Genomic DNA, 16752 nt, shown 5'->3' on the forward strand with positions numbered 1-16752 from the left:
GAATAACTACTGCCTTTGCAACAATAACTTATCTGAGCCCACTTCCAAGCCCACTCCTCTCTTCTCCTCCTCTCATATCCTCATGGTCCCTGTCTCTCCTTCATATATAAACAAAGACGGATCCTGATTTGGTCAATAGTCTACTTCTTTCAGGGCTGTTAATTAAGGATTCATGTGTGTTATACTTTTTTTTCAGTAATAGTGTAATGATGACCCTTGCTTAGGCTCAATACAATCCCCCCAACGTGGTGTTTTTGGTGTTTTATTAGGATCCCCATTAGCTGTTGCAAAAGTAGCAGTTATTCTTCCTGGGGTTCACACAAAACATGAAACATAGACAAGAAAAGCTTAAGTGAGTTAACCCTATTGGAGCAGTGTTTATATATACCCAGTTTTGAGTTTCACGGTTTGCTACAATGGTGCTCTGACTGTGAAGCCATCAGAGACGCATGCCATGGACTGTACACATAAGGACCATGAGGATATTTGTATTTGTACATTTTTTAAATTTAACCTTTATTTAACCAGGTAGGCCAGTTGAGAACAAGTTCTCATTTACATCAATATGAGGGGAGGATAAGAGAGGAGTGGGCTTGGAAGTGGGCTTAGATAAGTTATCGCGAGATTTCCGTGTGCGTTATTAATCTTTTGGGGTGTTCTTCCTTATTTGTGACTACACAAGCTACATTTGGCCTGGCTGTAGCCCTTTTTTTTGTTGTTGTTGAGGAAGACGCCAATGGGCAGACATTTAGTTCGGAGTATGTATTTATGAATTAATTCGAGAAACTTGGCAGTTACCTAGGTAAAAACTAGCGCTAAGTAACTTCGTTAACTAGCTGGTTACGTTAGCAGCCAGTTAGGAGTAGCTAGTACACCCAGGTGAGTGGCCTCTCAAATGCATTAGCAACTTAGTAGCTAGCAACATCTGGGTGTATCCTAGCGAAGTACGTGAGTTTTCAGTCTATGACCTTTTTATTTGCTGCGTAAATTTGAAGTCTTCTTCACTTCGAACCGAACACATAAATATAAATATTGCAGCGATTTCCCTTAGTTTAGATGCATGCAGGGCCTATACGACATCTAGTTCACGTTAGCTAGCTAAATGGCGTCAGATAGTGACACAGAGGAATTCTACGATGCTGCTGAAGACGTACATTTTACTCCACCGCCAAAATTGTAAGTGACCTTTCTACTTACAGCTATTTTTTTTTAAGAACTATGGTGTGTTTTTATATGCTGTGATTGGTGTTGAAACGTTCTCAGATATGACGTAGATGATGCTGGCCATTGAGTTGCACCAGATGTTAGCAAGAGAGAACATTGTTTTGTTCATACATTCAGTGTTTCTTCTGTAACTAATAAAGGAACAAAAACATTAGTTATCATTATTTGAAAACAATAACTGATTTTGTCTTGTTTACTCTATTCCCATCTTTTTAATTATTAAAATGTTGTGGGGAGATCAATTCCCCAAGTCTACCAACAGAAATTGTGTTTTCACGGTGAACAATGTGTAAGGGAGAGAGAAGTCTGACTTGTGTCTCTTTGACACACAACCATATCAGGACTAGTCTTGTGACTAACACACTTTTACCTTCTTTTTTTATTGCTTAGGACACCGACACAGTTTGTTCTTCCCACACCTCTGGTATGTCTTCTTCTTACTAGCATTTTACAGTTTTGAACATTTGTTTCTAACAGCCATCTCCTTTTTAAAGAGTGAAGTTTAACTTTGGAGCAGCATATCAAAGACTAACCCAGAGTGCTGGTTTTCGTTAAATCATTACAAGGCATATCTGCTGTTAACTACTTTCAAATGAGCTAGCTAGAGGATGGCTTTTAAGTTCTCTATTGAGGTTAAAGTTAACCCAAAACACAACTTTAAGTGGGATTGTTTGCAATAAGCAGTTTGTTATTGCATGTCCTGAGTTGCCAGTGAAGTTGTTTTAAATACTCTATTCAGGACACTGTCATCTCATTTACTAGTAAAACATTACAAAACATAAGCACATCCCAGCATTTTAAAGTGCTTGGATGCACTGTATGTTGTTTGACTCTCCCTTTTGTTTTTGTGCCTTTGTTTTGTGTTCCTGCAGGGGGTGGTAGAGAGCCCACCAGAGGACGTGGCTGTTGGGCTGGCCACACTTGAGGCACGCCAAGATGACCCCATCCAGGTATTTCCTCATCTTCAAATCTATTCCAACACTCATGATTCCCTACTCAGATGGGGCATTGTGAATGTCATTAGGAAGCAAAGTTTTGTTTTATTCCCTGTGATTTAAAAAAAAGTCACTGAGTACGTGTTGTTCATGTCTAAATGTTTATTTTTTTTATGGTGGCTGAGTCCTGGGATTTATGTAAATGTAGCTAGTCTCACTGTTCTATGGAGTCACTGCCAGTGAGGGGTGTATTACACCACTAAGTGGTCTAGGTCATTACAGGGGAACTGGGGGGTCCCGAGTGGCGCAGCGGTATAAGGCACTGCGCCTCAGTGCTTGAGGCGTCACTACAGACACCCTGGTTCAAATCCAGGCTGTATCGCAACCGGCTGTGATTGGGAGTTCCATAGGGTGGTGCACACTTGGCTCAGAGTCGTTCGTGTTTGGCAGGTGTAGAACGTCATTTTAAATAAGAATTTGTTCTTAACTATCTTAAAGGTTCAATAAAAAAACTGCACCCTTTTGGCTTGCTCCTCAAGAAATCCTGGCAGAAGCCAAATGTGAGTTGGTTTGGGGGTGTGGTTTGATGTGGGGTTTTCTTGACACACCAATCAGTCAGAACCTTGCCTGCAACCGTTTCCCCCCCCCTCCACTCAATCACATCAAACATATCCTGCAGACTGAGTTCAATAAATACATGCAGATGTATAGTGAGATGCTGGAGGAAGTTTTGAATAGGTCAGTAGCCTACAGAGTAATGTGAGAAGAATGCAATTGCTGAATTTATGTAGATATTCTAAACTAAGTGTTTTGATAACTTTCAAATGTAAGAACAGGTCCATGTAGAATAAACATAATACCATAGAACCAGTGCTCTGCTAATATAACAATGTATATCTTTCATTCTCATTCCCAGCTGATACAGATACTGTGCCTTTTGGTGTTAATGGGGGCTACCTTGGCACATTTTAACGCCGAGTGCCAGGTCTCTCTCCATTCAGAAACATCAGTATCAAGCTTGTCTCTTAGTCTGAAACATCACGTCTCCATGTGCTGGCTCCCTACATGTTTCTGTGAACACATACACACATAGAACAGTGACTATTACCAATGGCAGTTAGGATAGGTAATATCTGACATACAAACAGGTACTATGTGGAAATTTGAACAGGTCAGATAAAACCTATCCTACTATGGTCTCCTCATCAAATGACTGAATCTGCCGTTTGGCAAAAGCATCTTCAGTCCATCAGTAGAAATGGGCAGAGTTCATCAGTGATACATGGAAAGAAAAGGGTGTTGCTATTACTGGACATTTGTGCTGTACTTTATTATTAGTAATCACCTCATTGTGGAGGTGTTGAGTGCCAGGTCTCTCCTGCATCTCATGCATCTGAACACATACGGTGTCTTCAGAAAGTATTCATGACCCTTGACTTATTCCACATTCAAATTGGTTGTTGATCAGTGTTTAGCTCCATTCCGTTTATTTTTTTGTATCCTGAAAACTCCCCAGTCTTAATGATTACAAGCATACCCATAAACTGAAAATATGGAGAGTGTTACTCCATAATGTGCTGGATTGGATTTGCCCCAAAAATAACATTTTCTATTCAGGACCCCCAAAAATACTGCTTTGCCAAATTTTTTGCGGTGTTACTTTAGTGCCTTTTTGTAAACAAGGCACTAAAGTGAAATGAAGGAATCCTGTACAGAATAAAAATACTCCAAAACAGGATTCCTTCATTTCACTCTCTCATTTAGGTTAGTATTGTGGAGTAATGAATTTTTTTTTAACCTTTATTTAACTAGGCAAGTCAGTTAAGAACAAATTCTTATTTTTCAATGACTGCCTAGGAACAATGGGTTAACTTCCTGTTCAGGGGCAGAACGACAGATTTGTACCTTGTCAGCTCGGGGGTTTGAACTTGCAACCTTGCGGTTACTAGTCCAGTGCTCTAACCACTAGGCTACCCTGCCGCCCCACAATGTTGATCAATCCTCAAATTTCTCCTATCCCAGCCATTAAACTATGTAATGGTTTTGAAGTCACCATTTGCCTCATGGTGAAATCCCTGAGTGGTATACTTCCTCTCTAGCAACTGAGTTAGGAAGGATGTCTTTATCTTTGTAGTGACTGGGTGTATTGATACCATCCAAAGTGTAATTAATAACTTCACGATGCATTCCATGTTTATTTATTTTTACACATCTACCAATGTGTGCTCTATGCGAGGCATTGGAAAACCTCCCTGGTAGTTGTATGTGGGGTACAGAGATTAATGCCATTCAAAATGAATGTTCAAAACTTTTATTACACATAGTCCATGAAACATATGTGACTTGTTACTCCTGAACGTATTTAGGCTTGCCATAACAAAATACTTATTGACTGAAGACATTTCAGCTTTTAATTATTTTTTTTATTTGTACAATTTTGAAAAACATTATTCCACTTTGAAATGATTGGGTATTGTGTGTAGGCCAGTGACACATCTCAATGTAATCCATTTTCATTTCAGGCTGTAATACAACAAAATGTGGATAAAGTCAAGGGGTGTGAATACTTTCTGAATGCTCTGTAAACAGTCACTGTTCTATTACTAATGGTAGTTAGGGATAGGTGATAGTAGTCACACAAACGTATACTATGTTGAAGTTTAAACGGGCCAGACCAAACCTACCTAATTCTGTTCTCCCTAATTCTGTTCTCCCTATCGACAACCGTTGGTGAGCAGGCAAGAGGTGAGGTCTTAACCAGAGCCCAATTGATGGGCATAGCAGCGTAGTTAAGCTCCTGGCCTCTCACCAAAAATACTGGTTGGTCACACAGAGCACTGATTACATTATCAATAGTGGAACCAACCTAATTTCTGCGTTAACCTTTCTATTTCACTTCAGATATAACATGTGAAGTGAACTAGAATGGCAAACACAGCGATCAGGCTGGCTCCACCCGGCTAGGTTATGCCCTGGAAAGTATATGCATCTAAGAAGTAGAAAATAAGCATCACTTTATCAAAGTAATGAAGTGGTTTACCTTCTTTATTTGTACAAATTATGAACCTGTGAAAGCTGTTGCTGGCCGGATACTTGTCAACATGTGGCTTACTGTTCCATTCATAGGAATTCTCACAGTAAGGGCATGTAGCTGTTCAGGCCCCCCTTGCTGGTCTTGTCTATGCTGCATATTTGGATGTAAACTGGATCTCTCTCTAACAACTGCAACAGGCAATCTTATGAGGTGGTGTTGACTGGGAGGGATTTTTTTATATGCAACTTTTCACAAAACGTATTACCTGTCATTGTACATTAGGGAAGCAATTCGGGTCACTATCAGAGACCTCATTATGGCGGGGCCTTTTCATTGGTCATGGAAGACTGGCAACAACAGAGGTGTCACAAGGGTACTTGTGTCAAATGACACATTTTTATTCGGAGGTCTTGCCTGACAACCTGTGAAAATAGCAATTGAACAAGATTATTTTTGGAGGTCACTAAACCATTGCTTTGCTGGACATGTTATGGTACCTATGCTTTTTCTGGTTGGTGCTTGCATCCATTTATGACCAGGGAATCAGTCTGGCACCCAACTGTGCACTTTGTTGAACAGAAAAGCAGGGTTAACGATTGTCATCATCCTCCATCAGTTATAAACATGGTTCTAGAAATAACTTAATTTTGTTTGGAAGCTAATTTTATGTTTTACAGATGTTGACTGACTAGCTCCAGATTAGATTCAGAATGGTGACAGTTACACTATGCAACCAACTGTGACGTGTTTTGCTATGGTCCTGGGTTGGTTTGAGTTTGTTGCTGCTAGTTAGTACACTGTTGTAGTCAGACATGAGCTACATAGTACCACCATCGCTGCATCCATTATTTATTTGTGCCCGAGACATGGGTTGCACCTTGGATGCTAATGTTAAGGTTTTGTCTAAATTACACTAAGTTAGTGGCATGAAAATATGATGACATGGCTAAAGTAGGCAAATAATTAAAAGAAAACAACTTTGCCATATTATGTCCTCAAATGTACACTACTGTTCAAAAGTTTGAAGTCACTTAGAAATGTCCTTGTTTTTGAAAGAAAATCACTTTTTTGTACATTTTAAAATATCAAATTGATCAGAAAGACATTGTTAATGTTGTAAATGACAATTGTAGCTGGAAACGGCTGATTTTTAATGGAATATCTGGATAAGCGTACAGAGGCCCGTTATCAGCAACCATCACTCCTGTGTTCCAATGGCACGTTGTGTCCAATCCAAGTTTATCATTTTTAAAGGCTAATTGATCATTAAATAACCCTTTTGGAATTATGTTAGCACAGCTGAAACTGAAGCAATGAAACTGGCCTTCTTTAGACTAGTTGAGTATCTGGAGCGTCAGCATTTGCATTTGTGGGTTCGATTTACAAGCTCAAAATGGCCATAAACAAAGAGTAAACAAAAAGACCTTTCTTCTGAAACTCGTCAGTCTATTCTTGTTCTGAGAAATGAAGGCTATTCCGTGCAAGAAATTGCCAATAAACTGACTCCCTTCAACGTACTGCACAAACTGGCTCTAACCAGAATAGGATGAGAGGCCCCGGTGCACAACTGAGCAAGAGAACAAGTACATTAGTGTCTAGTTTGAGAAACTGATGCCTCACAAGTCCTCAACTGGCGGCTTCATTAAATAGTACCTGCAAAACACCAGTCTCAAAGTCAACAGTGAAGCGGTGACTCCGGGATGCTGGCCTTCTAGACTCGCCAATGAAAAGAAAAGATTAAGATGGGCAATAGTGGTCCTTCTGTAGCTCAGTTGGTAGAGCATGGCGCTTGTAACGCCAGGGTAGTGGGTTCGATCCCCGGGACCACCCATACGTAGAATGTATGCACACATGACTGTAAGTCGCTTTGGATAAAAGCGTCTGCTAAATGGCATATATTATTATATTATTAGTACACAGACACTGGACAGAGGAACTCTGCCTAGAAGGCCAGCATCCTGGAGTTTACCTCTTCACTGTTGATGTTGACTGGTGTTTTGGGGGGACTATTTAATGAAGCTGCCAGTTGAGGACTTGCATGGAATAGCCTTCATTTCTCAGAACAAGAATAGACTGACGAGTTTCAGAATAAAGTTAATTGTTTCTGGCCATTTTGAGCCTGTAATCGAACCCACAAGTGCTAACGCTCCAGATACTCAACTAGTCTAAAGAAGGCCAGTTTTATTGCTTCTTTAATCAGAAGAACAGCTGTGTGCTAACAATTGCAAAAGGGATTTTAATGATTAATTAGCCTTTTAAAATTATATATACTTGGATTAGCTAACACACCGTGCCATTGGAACACCAGAGTGATGGTGGCTAATAAATGGGCCTTTACAACTATGTAGATATTCCATTTAAAAAATCAGCAGTTTCCAGCTACAATAGTCATTTACAACACTAACAATGTCTACACTGTATTTCTGATCAATTTGATGTTATTTTAATGGACAGAAAATGATTTTCTTTCAAAAAAGGACATTTCTAAGTGACCCCCAAATTGTTGAATGGTAGAGTACTTTAGAGATTTGGCTATGTTGCCATTTACTATTACTAAATAAAATATCACATTTTATTTGTCACATGTGCTGAATACAACCGGTCCAGACGTTACCGGGAAATTCTTAATTACAAGCCCTTAACCAACGATGCAGCTCAAGAAATAGACTTAAGAAAATATTTACTAAATCAACTAAAGTTAAAAAAATAAAACACAAAACACTAACGAGGCTATATACAGGGGGTACCGGTACCGAGTCAATGTGCGGGGGTACAGGTTATTTTTACATGTAGGTAGGGGTAAAGTGACAATGCATAGATAATAAATAACAAGTAGCAGCTGTGTAAAAACGGAGGGGGCGTGTCAATCTAAATACTCTGGGTCGCCATTTGACTAATTGTTCAGCAGTCTTATGGCTTGTGGGTAGAAGCTGCTAAGGAGCCTTTTGGACCTACACTTGGCACTCCGGTACCGCTTCCCGTGCGTTAGCAGAGAACAGTATTTCTGTATATCAGACTTGGGTGACTGGAGACTTAAAAAAAAAAATGTTGTACATTTTCTGGGAGGCCTTCTGACACCGCCTGGTATATACGTCCTTTGATGGTGGGAAACTTGGCCACAGTGATGTACTGGGCCATTCGCACTACACTCTGTGGCGCCTTACGGTCGGATGCCAAGCTGTCGCCTTAGCAGGCGGTGATGCAAATGGTCAGGATCCTCTCAATGGTGCTGCTGTATAACTCTTGAGTATCTGGGGACCCATGCCAAATCTTTTCAGTCTCCTGAGGGGGAATAGGTCTTGTCGTGCCCTCTTCATGACTGTCCTGGTGTGTTTTGGACCATGATAGTTTGTTGGTGATGGGGACACCAAGGAACTTGAAATGCTCAACCCGTTCCACTACAATCCTGTAGCCCACGGTCAACTCCTTTGTCTTGATCACGTTGAGGGAGAGGTTGTTGTCCTGGCACTACACGGCCAGGTCTCCGACCTCATCCCTATAGGCTGTCTCATCGTTGTCGGTGATCAGGCCTACCACCATTGTGTCGTCAGCAAACTTAATGGTGGTGTTGGAGTCGTGCTTGGCCACGCAGTCGTGAGTGAACAGGGAGTACAGGAGGGGACTAAGGGCTTCAAAAATGGCCAGCTTTGGTAATGTTAGCTAGCTAAAATACAGTGGTCCCCTCAATCTTAATTAACTGGCTAAAGTTATACAGCATCTAAAGTCAATCTGGCGACATCACAATTATGACAAAAGGTTTTCCTACTAATTATTTGCCTTTTGAAATGTGTTTCTGAGTCAAATCCAAGTTGTATTGTGGTAGGCTAACGTTAGCTAGCTGGCTAGCGGTGATCATCGTTATCAAAATATACATAACTAGCAACATTTGTCTGTCTAATCCTTCTCCACACCCCTCTTTCACCGTGACAGAATACAAGAACAAACTCTTCATTAGAGGAACATCCTGTTATGAAAACTTCCCTTTGGATGATGATGTTTTCATCTGTGATGTCTTGTTCCACCTAGATCATCGACCGCATCATTGAGGAGAGCCAGAAGGGAATTGTGGTGGAGGCTCTGATGGGAGAGAGGGATGTTGAGATGAGGGCGGAGTCAGTGGTGAAGGAGAATAAGGCCCCTGTAGAACCAGCGCATCCTGCTGTGGAACCTCAGCCTGTGGTTGAGAGATCAGAGCAGCCTCAGGAACAGCAGGGAGCGTGTTGTGCCATGGTTCTCCCAGACATCCCCGGCCCGTCGGTTGGGTCACAGGAGCATGTCCAGCCCCCAGACATCACCAGCACCCTGGGTCAGGGCCAGAGCCAACCAGACCTCCCGCCGGACCTCCCTGACCTACCCCGGGTGTCTGCAGAGGACAGGGAGCAGAGACCTGCAGACATCCTAGACCAGGTCCCCCTCACAGACAAGAAGCTATGTGACTCCACCGACCCTGGGCCTTCTAAACCCCCACGGCAGTTCACCGTAGAGCCTGACATTGTGGCCAGCACCAAGAAGCCTCCTCCCTCACGCCCCCCTCCTCCCAGCGGAGCTCCTCCTCCACGACCACCTCCCCCATCCCGACCTGCTCTACCCCTCGGCAAGAAGTCCCAGGAGTGTATGAGGCCCACAGGACTGGATGGTATATAATGCTGTACTTGTTTCTCCACACACCCAATTGCATAAGGTCAATCGACTGAATGCTGATATGCATGTCAATTAAAAATGTCCCTACAGGGCGTAAATACATTGACCTCTCATAAATGTTCACTTCTGTCCCCACACCTCTAATTATAATTTCTATTAAAATGAATAGTTTAACAATGGCGACAAGGTTACTGTGTTGACCTTTGACCCTGCATGTCTGCTGTGTGATTGGCCTTTGTGTGCAGTGGAGTCAGAGGAGCCGTGTGGCCTGGTGTCTCCCAGCAGCACAGTGAGAGGCATCACCAAGGATCTGCAGCACTCTCTGGACTTGGCCAGTGCCACCAGCGGGGACAAGGTGGTCACAGCACAGGTCAGTTGGTATTTGTTTCCCATGCGTTCCATTGGCACAGGACACGGGTCCACTAATTGTTGCCCAAGAAGTACAGTACATTTCACATATACCTATGATGAATACTTATTTTCCACCATAATTTGCAAATAAATTCATAAAAAATCCTACAATGTGATTTTCTGGATTTTTTTCTCATTTTGTCTGTCATAGATTAAGTGTACGTACCTATGATGAAAATTACAGGCCTCTCTCATCTTTTCAAGTGGGAGAAGTTGCACAACTGGTGGCTGACTAAATACTTTTTTGCCCCACTGTATGTAAATGTGATATTTCAGTTTATTTTTAATACATTTGCAAAAATGTCTAAACCTGTTTTTGCTTTGTCATTATTGGGTATTGTGTGTAGATTGATTGAGGTGGGAAAAAGCAATCAATTTTAGAATAAGGCTGTAACGTAACTAAATGAGGGAACAGGGAGGTGGTCTGAATACTTTCTGAATGCACTGTATATATTCTTCTGCACCTGGTGAACACTTTGTACTGATGGAGACCCAGTCCTTTTCTGATTAAACACTTTAAGAGCGGCATACCAGTGTGTGGGTTTACTTTTAGTTCTATGTTGTCCTCTTTCAACAGCCTTTAACAATTTTGAATACCTGTTAGTTAACACCTAGTGTGTGTTCCCACAGGAGAATGAGGATGAGCAGGCATCCGGTCCCATTGATGAATCTCTAGGTCCTCAGCGCCCACGCTCCAACTCTGGCAGAGAGCTGACTGATGAGGTACATATCGTCGTCTCTGTGTCTTCCTTTCATTCAGCCTTCAGCTCCTTTTGTACAGGTTTGCTTCTGTCTACACATACCTTTTTGAGTGTGTGTTTCCAATTCATTGATTGGGTGTGCTGTCTCTGTAATAGGAGATCCTGGCGAGTGTGATGATCAAGAATCTGGACACTGGGGAGGAGATCCCTCTGATCCAGGCAGAGGAGAAGCTTCCTACAGGGATCAACCCACTCACATTACACATCATGAGGAGGACCAAGGAGTACATCACGTAAGAACTGCTCCTGTTACTTAAACTATTCTAATATCTCATTGGCTCACACCAATCCCTGGTATATGGTTAAAAAAACATACAGCTATATAATCATTCCCCTGTGCTATTCCTTTGGTAAGGATATAGTGAGTAGCACTCACATGCAGCAATACAGAAGAGGATATCACAGTTTGTTCCTTTTTTCCCTGTCAGTAATGACGCAGCACAGTCTGATGATGATGACAGAGGCCAGGCTCCGCTGACTGACACAGACGGAGGGAAGCTGAAACAGAAGACGTAAGACTTGGAACAGTGCCCTGCCTCTTGCTGTGGTTAGTCTTTCCTCTTAGCTGCTGTGACAGAGCCTGTGATAAAGTTCATGGAGTTTTGTCTCCTCTTGTCTCCACTCCCCCAGCACTCAGCTGAAGAAGTTCCTGGGCAAGTCTGTGAAGAGGGCCAAGCATCTGGCTGAGGAGTATGGGGAGAAAGCCGTCAACAAGGTGAAGAGTGTCCGTGATGAAGGTATGCCAAACCCCACAGCCCCACCCCAATCACATGCCTGCTTGTTTTCATGATGGACATATTTTCGTATTTGCTCTTCATCAGTTGGTCAGTAGTTTTGCTCCTGTTTAGTCTCACTGTGTGGTTGTCTCAGTTTTCCATAACGACCAGGATGACCCGTCGTCCAGTGACGATGAGGGGATGCCCTACACCCGGCCTGTCAAGTTCAAGGCAGCCCACAGCTTCAAGGGTCCCTTTGACTTTGATCAGGTTAAGGTGGTCCAGGACCTGAGCGGGGAGCACATGGTAAGATTGTGTGTTAATGTGTCAGTGCTTTCAGTTCATTAAACAATTGACTACTGCCGTGACTGAAGTATATGTTACCATGAATGTAGATGTAAAACGTGAGTATATGTATATTTTACCAAACCCTTGTTCCGTGGTTCCCTCAGGGTGCAGTGTGGACCATGAAGTTCTCTCACTGCGGGAGGCTGTTGGCGACAGCAGGCCAGGACAACGTGGTGCGAATCTGGGTTCTGAAAAATTCCTTTGACTACTTCAACAACATGAGGGCAAAGTACAACACTGAAGGTAGGTAGAACGTGAGTAGTTTAGTTTCTCTCTCTACCACAGCTTTGGAAAATGTAAGGCTTGTTTGGTGGGTTTCTCATGGTTCCTCCCTTTATGTTGTCAACCAGGTCGTGTGTCTCCCTCTCCCTCTCAGGAAAGCCTGTGTTCCTCCAAATCAGACACGGACGGTGGGGTGAGTAAGGTTAGGACCCATATGTGATATAATCAGATGCATGGTTTATTTGTGTCAACTCAAACTACTAAAGGAGGTAGTAATAGCTCAATCACACCCAGTTGTCCAGAAGGTCTAACTTAACCGGTGTTACCATTCAGACCTCAGTGTCTTCTGTTCCCAGATGAGCAGTGTTCCTGAAGACCCTGAGGACAAGAATCTCCCCTTCCGCCAAGTCCCGTTCTGCAAGTACAAGGGTCATACAGCTGACCTGCTTGACCTGTCCTGGTCAAAGGTGATACTCCAAATCCCTTTCCTCCTCCCCCTTTAAAGAAATACAACACTCCCAAATGACTGTACACTGTGTCCTAATATTCCCTGTGTTCTTTGCTTCCAGAACTACTTCCTGCTTTCCTCGTCGATGGATAAGACCGTCCGACTGTGGCACATATCCAGGAGAGAGTGTCTATGTTGCTTTCAGCATATTGACTTTGTCACAGCCATCGCTTTCCATCCCAGAGTAAGTGGGCCTCTGTGAGCTTGTGCCTTTTGTTAGTGCGTGTTTAGGTTTAAGTATGGCCCTTTTTAAGTGCAGAGTGAGTTGGCTATATTTGTGTTCTGACTCTGATAGCCAGACTAATTATCTGTTATTTCTCCTAGGATGACAGGTACTTTCTGAGTGGCTCTCTGGATGGGAAACTGCGTCTGTGGAACATCCCAGACAAGAAGGTGGCGCTGTGGAATGAGGTGGATGGACAAACACGCCTCATCACTGCTGCCAACTTCTGCCAGAACGGGAAGTACGCCGTCATTGGCACCTACGATGGCCGCTGCATATTCTACGACACAGAGGTACGGTGGAGGGAGAATTATACACGGTTTCTCAAGCTTGAGGAATCATTATTTCAGCAAATGTTTGATTCTTTGAGCATTACAATGGCTGAACATAATTATGAAAATGAGGAACACAGGAAATGGTACACCATTTCTAAGTTGGTTCTTTTTTCAGCGCCTTAAATACCACACCCAGATCCATGTACGGTCAACCAGAGGCAGGAACCGAGTGGGGCGGAAAATCACAGGCATCGAGCCTCTGCCTGGAGAGAACAAGGTATAGCCATGCTTTGATGAACTTACCACAGACATGCCTCTCTGGAGATGACCTACTAGTGACCGATGTTCCCACTAAGCTGCACGCGTTTGTGGGCGTGCAGCTCCCCGGGACTGCCGCGCAGAAGAAATATCAGCCCACGCAGAGAAACACAAGATTGAACTTCAATCAACTTTCTCTAGTTTTCCCCCTTAGTTAACACTGTTAACATTTCCCTTTACTGTTAACATTTCCCTTTACTGTTAACATTTCCCTTTACTGTTAACATTTCCCTTTACTGTTAACATTTCCCTTTACTGTTAACATTTCCCTTTACTGTTAACATTTCCCTTTACTGTGGGAATTGTGATCAAGTCTACGCATTATTATCCACTTTCAATGCAACATACCGACACTAACTATGCAAGAGATTTAGTTGTAGGTAGGCATTCCATTTTATTGTCACGCACGACTCTGCCCATACTCTGGTCATGCCGCAACGGTTTGTGTAATCAGAGCTGCAGGAGGCCTATATGCAAATAGACAATTAGAAAGTATTCAGACCCCGTCACTTTTTCCACATTTTGTTATGTTGCAGCTGTATTCTAAAATCAATTAAATAAATAAAAATCCTCAATATACACACAATACCCCATAATGACAAAGTAAATTTGTCTAAAAATGGCTATACACCTGTTTTTACGTTGTCATTATGGGGGGGAGGTGTGTGTTATATTTTTACCTTAACTAGGCAAGTCAGTTAAGAACCAATTCTAATTTACAATGACTGCCTAACCCGGATGACCCTGGGCCAATTGTGCACCGCCCTATGGAACTCCCAATCACGGACGGTTGTGATAAAGCCTGGAATCAAACCAGGGTCTGTAGTGACTCCTCTAGCGCTGAGATGCAGTGCCTTCGACCACTGCGCCACTCGGGAGCCCCTTGATGAGGGGGAAAAAATGATTAAATCCATTTCAGAATAAGGCTGTAACGTAACAAAATGTGGAAAAAGTCACGGGGTCTGAATACATTCCAAATGCACTGTATGGATCTGTGCCATTGACTTTGAACTGGACTGTGTCCAGGGTGAGCGGTCGTGAGTAGATGCGCTTGTTCTGAGATCAAAGCAAGAGCTGCATGTAGCCGTGTATGCACGTTTGTTCAAATCCTTTGCTAGTTAGTGAGTTATAATGCCCATTTTATCGATTGGGGGAGTGATTGCAATGGGGATGTGATTGCTTCCTATAAGAGCACAAAACTAGTACATTTCTAGACATCTTGAAAAGTGAGTCAGATAAAGAGCTTTTTTTTGGTCTTAATGGGTTATTTTGAGACAGGCTTGAATAAGCTAAGTAGCCAATAGGCAGTGGGTAGTAGCCAATAGGCAGTGGGTAGTATCATTTGTCTGATTCTCTGTAATAATGGTTGGGGAATAATAATAATGCATTTTATTTTGTAAAGTGGTTTCTTGCATCAAACACAATTTCAGTTACCTCCTTGTCTGACAGACAAGTGGATAAACAGGTTGTCAAGCCCTGCATGTTTTTTTTTTTTCCAAAAGTCTCATGGAATGCAGGCCTACATTGAACACCACACAAAGGCTGCTACAGTAGGCTGAATGATAAACTGCTATCATGTTAAAATGTTATGGGATGCATTTTCTCTATTGTTTTTGACGGTAAGCCACTCTGGTAGTCCTACCTTGTGATCAAATAGCCACAGTAGCCTACTTGACCACTTAACTTAAAATTGAGGGTACGTTGCTAGTGACAGTTGTCCATTAGCTAAGTCTATTTATTTTGTTATTAGATTCTGGTAACCTCCAATGACTGCAGGATCCGCCTGTATGACCTGCGGGACCTGTCTCTGTCCATGAAGTACAAGGGTTATGTCAACAGCAGTAGTCAGATCAAAGCCAGCTTCAGGTGAGAACAACTCCACCTCAGTCCGCCATGATGTTCAATGTTGCCGATCAAGAAATCGTGAGGAACTGCTACGTTCTTTATTTTCCAGCCATGACTATTCGTTCATTGTGAGTGGCTCAGAAGACAAGTATGTGTACATCTGGAGCACCTACCATGATCTGAGCAAGTTTACCTCCGTACGACGAGACCGCAATGACTTCTGGGAGGGAATTAAAGGTACCTAGATACTGTTGTGGTGCTCAGGTCTTTACTGTTGGTAACATGAATGTCTGGTTGGTATGGTTGTAGTATCCCTCCGCTAAGTCTAGTCTCGTCTTTCAGCCCACAATGCAGTAGTGACATCGGCCATTTTCGCCCCCCATCCTAACCTGATCGTCCCCCAGGAGGTGGGGGCAGAGAAAGCGGGGGCTGGGGCCGATGCAGAGTGTAAGAGCGTGGACTCCACTGATTCCGAGACCATTCCTTCAGGTAAATGCCGGTTTCGATACGCTTAGACTAATAAACTGATATATGGTTTGTGTTGAGTGGATAGGAAAACACTTGTATACTTTCAATGCTTAACATGGTATTTCTTGTCCACAGGGGCTCTGAAGGCCGATCATACAGAGGTTCTGCTCTCTGCTGACTTCACCGGCGCCATTAAAGTTTTCATCAATGTAAAAAAAATACTGAGCACTTCTGCCTTAAAGGCTTCACCCTGAACATATACTGAACTCTTGTCAGTGTGTAGAGCAACCCACTGCCCTGCCAATGCTTCTAAAACTGGACAATTTCCTACTGGTGAGTGCTCCAGGAGGGAGGAGTTACCCTCCGGAGAACAGGGACCCTAAAGTAGAGGATGATGATGGGAAGGTGGCTCCCAGATGTCCTGTCCAAAGCACAAGTGCGCTGTGTTTAAAGTAAAGCAGGTTTGTGAGACTGGATCGTATAGTAGGACCAGAATTTGGTTAAACAAGTGCAATGTGGACGGTTATGTATGTTTTGTTGTTGTCAGTTTTAACGGGCACTGTCTTACTCTGAACTTCACTGCTTTTCTAGTACCCTCTCCTCCTTGCCAGGAATGTCAAGTCTTAAAATTAAAACCAACTAATCATTTCGGGTACATCTGTCTTGTGTTATGAAAAATAAAATGGAACCACTTTTTAAGGATAGTGCTCTCATTCCATTTTTTCCATGGTGATAAGATTAGTTTCCAATGCTGTTTAGAAAGGCTAAATGACATGACGTGGTACCCTCAGCTAATCCATTCACCATCCTGGAGCATGGATGA

The 16752-nt window shown here is 42.8% G+C and overlaps 1 protein-coding gene across 2 annotated transcripts; it reads left to right on the plus strand.

Annotated features, from left to right (window-relative positions):
- Nucleotides 1-625: 625 nt before the first annotated feature.
- Nucleotides 626-16633, plus strand: LOC124007096 (WD repeat-containing protein 44-like). 2 transcript variants are annotated; one of them, XM_046317391.1, is made up of 20 exons: nucleotides 626-1176; nucleotides 1615-1648; nucleotides 2097-2174; nucleotides 9220-9829; nucleotides 10080-10204; nucleotides 10876-10968; nucleotides 11103-11239; nucleotides 11435-11518; nucleotides 11637-11743; nucleotides 11877-12028; nucleotides 12175-12313; nucleotides 12421-12494; nucleotides 12649-12759; nucleotides 12862-12984; nucleotides 13125-13316; nucleotides 13474-13575; nucleotides 15367-15482; nucleotides 15571-15698; nucleotides 15804-15950; nucleotides 16065-16633. In XM_046317391.1, the coding sequence occupies exons 1-20, from the start codon at nucleotides 1103-1105 to the stop codon at nucleotides 16181-16183; spliced, it is 2745 nt and encodes a 914-aa protein (XP_046173347.1). In that variant the 5' UTR covers nucleotides 626-1102; the 3' UTR covers nucleotides 16184-16633. The 2 variants fall into 2 exon arrangements, with proteins under 2 accessions (XP_046173347.1, XP_046173348.1); XM_046317392.1 differs by having other exon boundaries at nucleotides 627-1176; nucleotides 12421-12485.
- Nucleotides 16634-16752: the final 119 nt, after the last annotated feature.

This window comes from Oncorhynchus gorbuscha, linkage group LG20 (assembly GCF_021184085.1).
Source record: "Oncorhynchus gorbuscha isolate QuinsamMale2020 ecotype Even-year linkage group LG20, OgorEven_v1.0, whole genome shotgun sequence".
Lineage (NCBI taxonomy): Eukaryota > Metazoa > Chordata > Actinopteri > Salmoniformes > Salmonidae > Oncorhynchus > Oncorhynchus gorbuscha.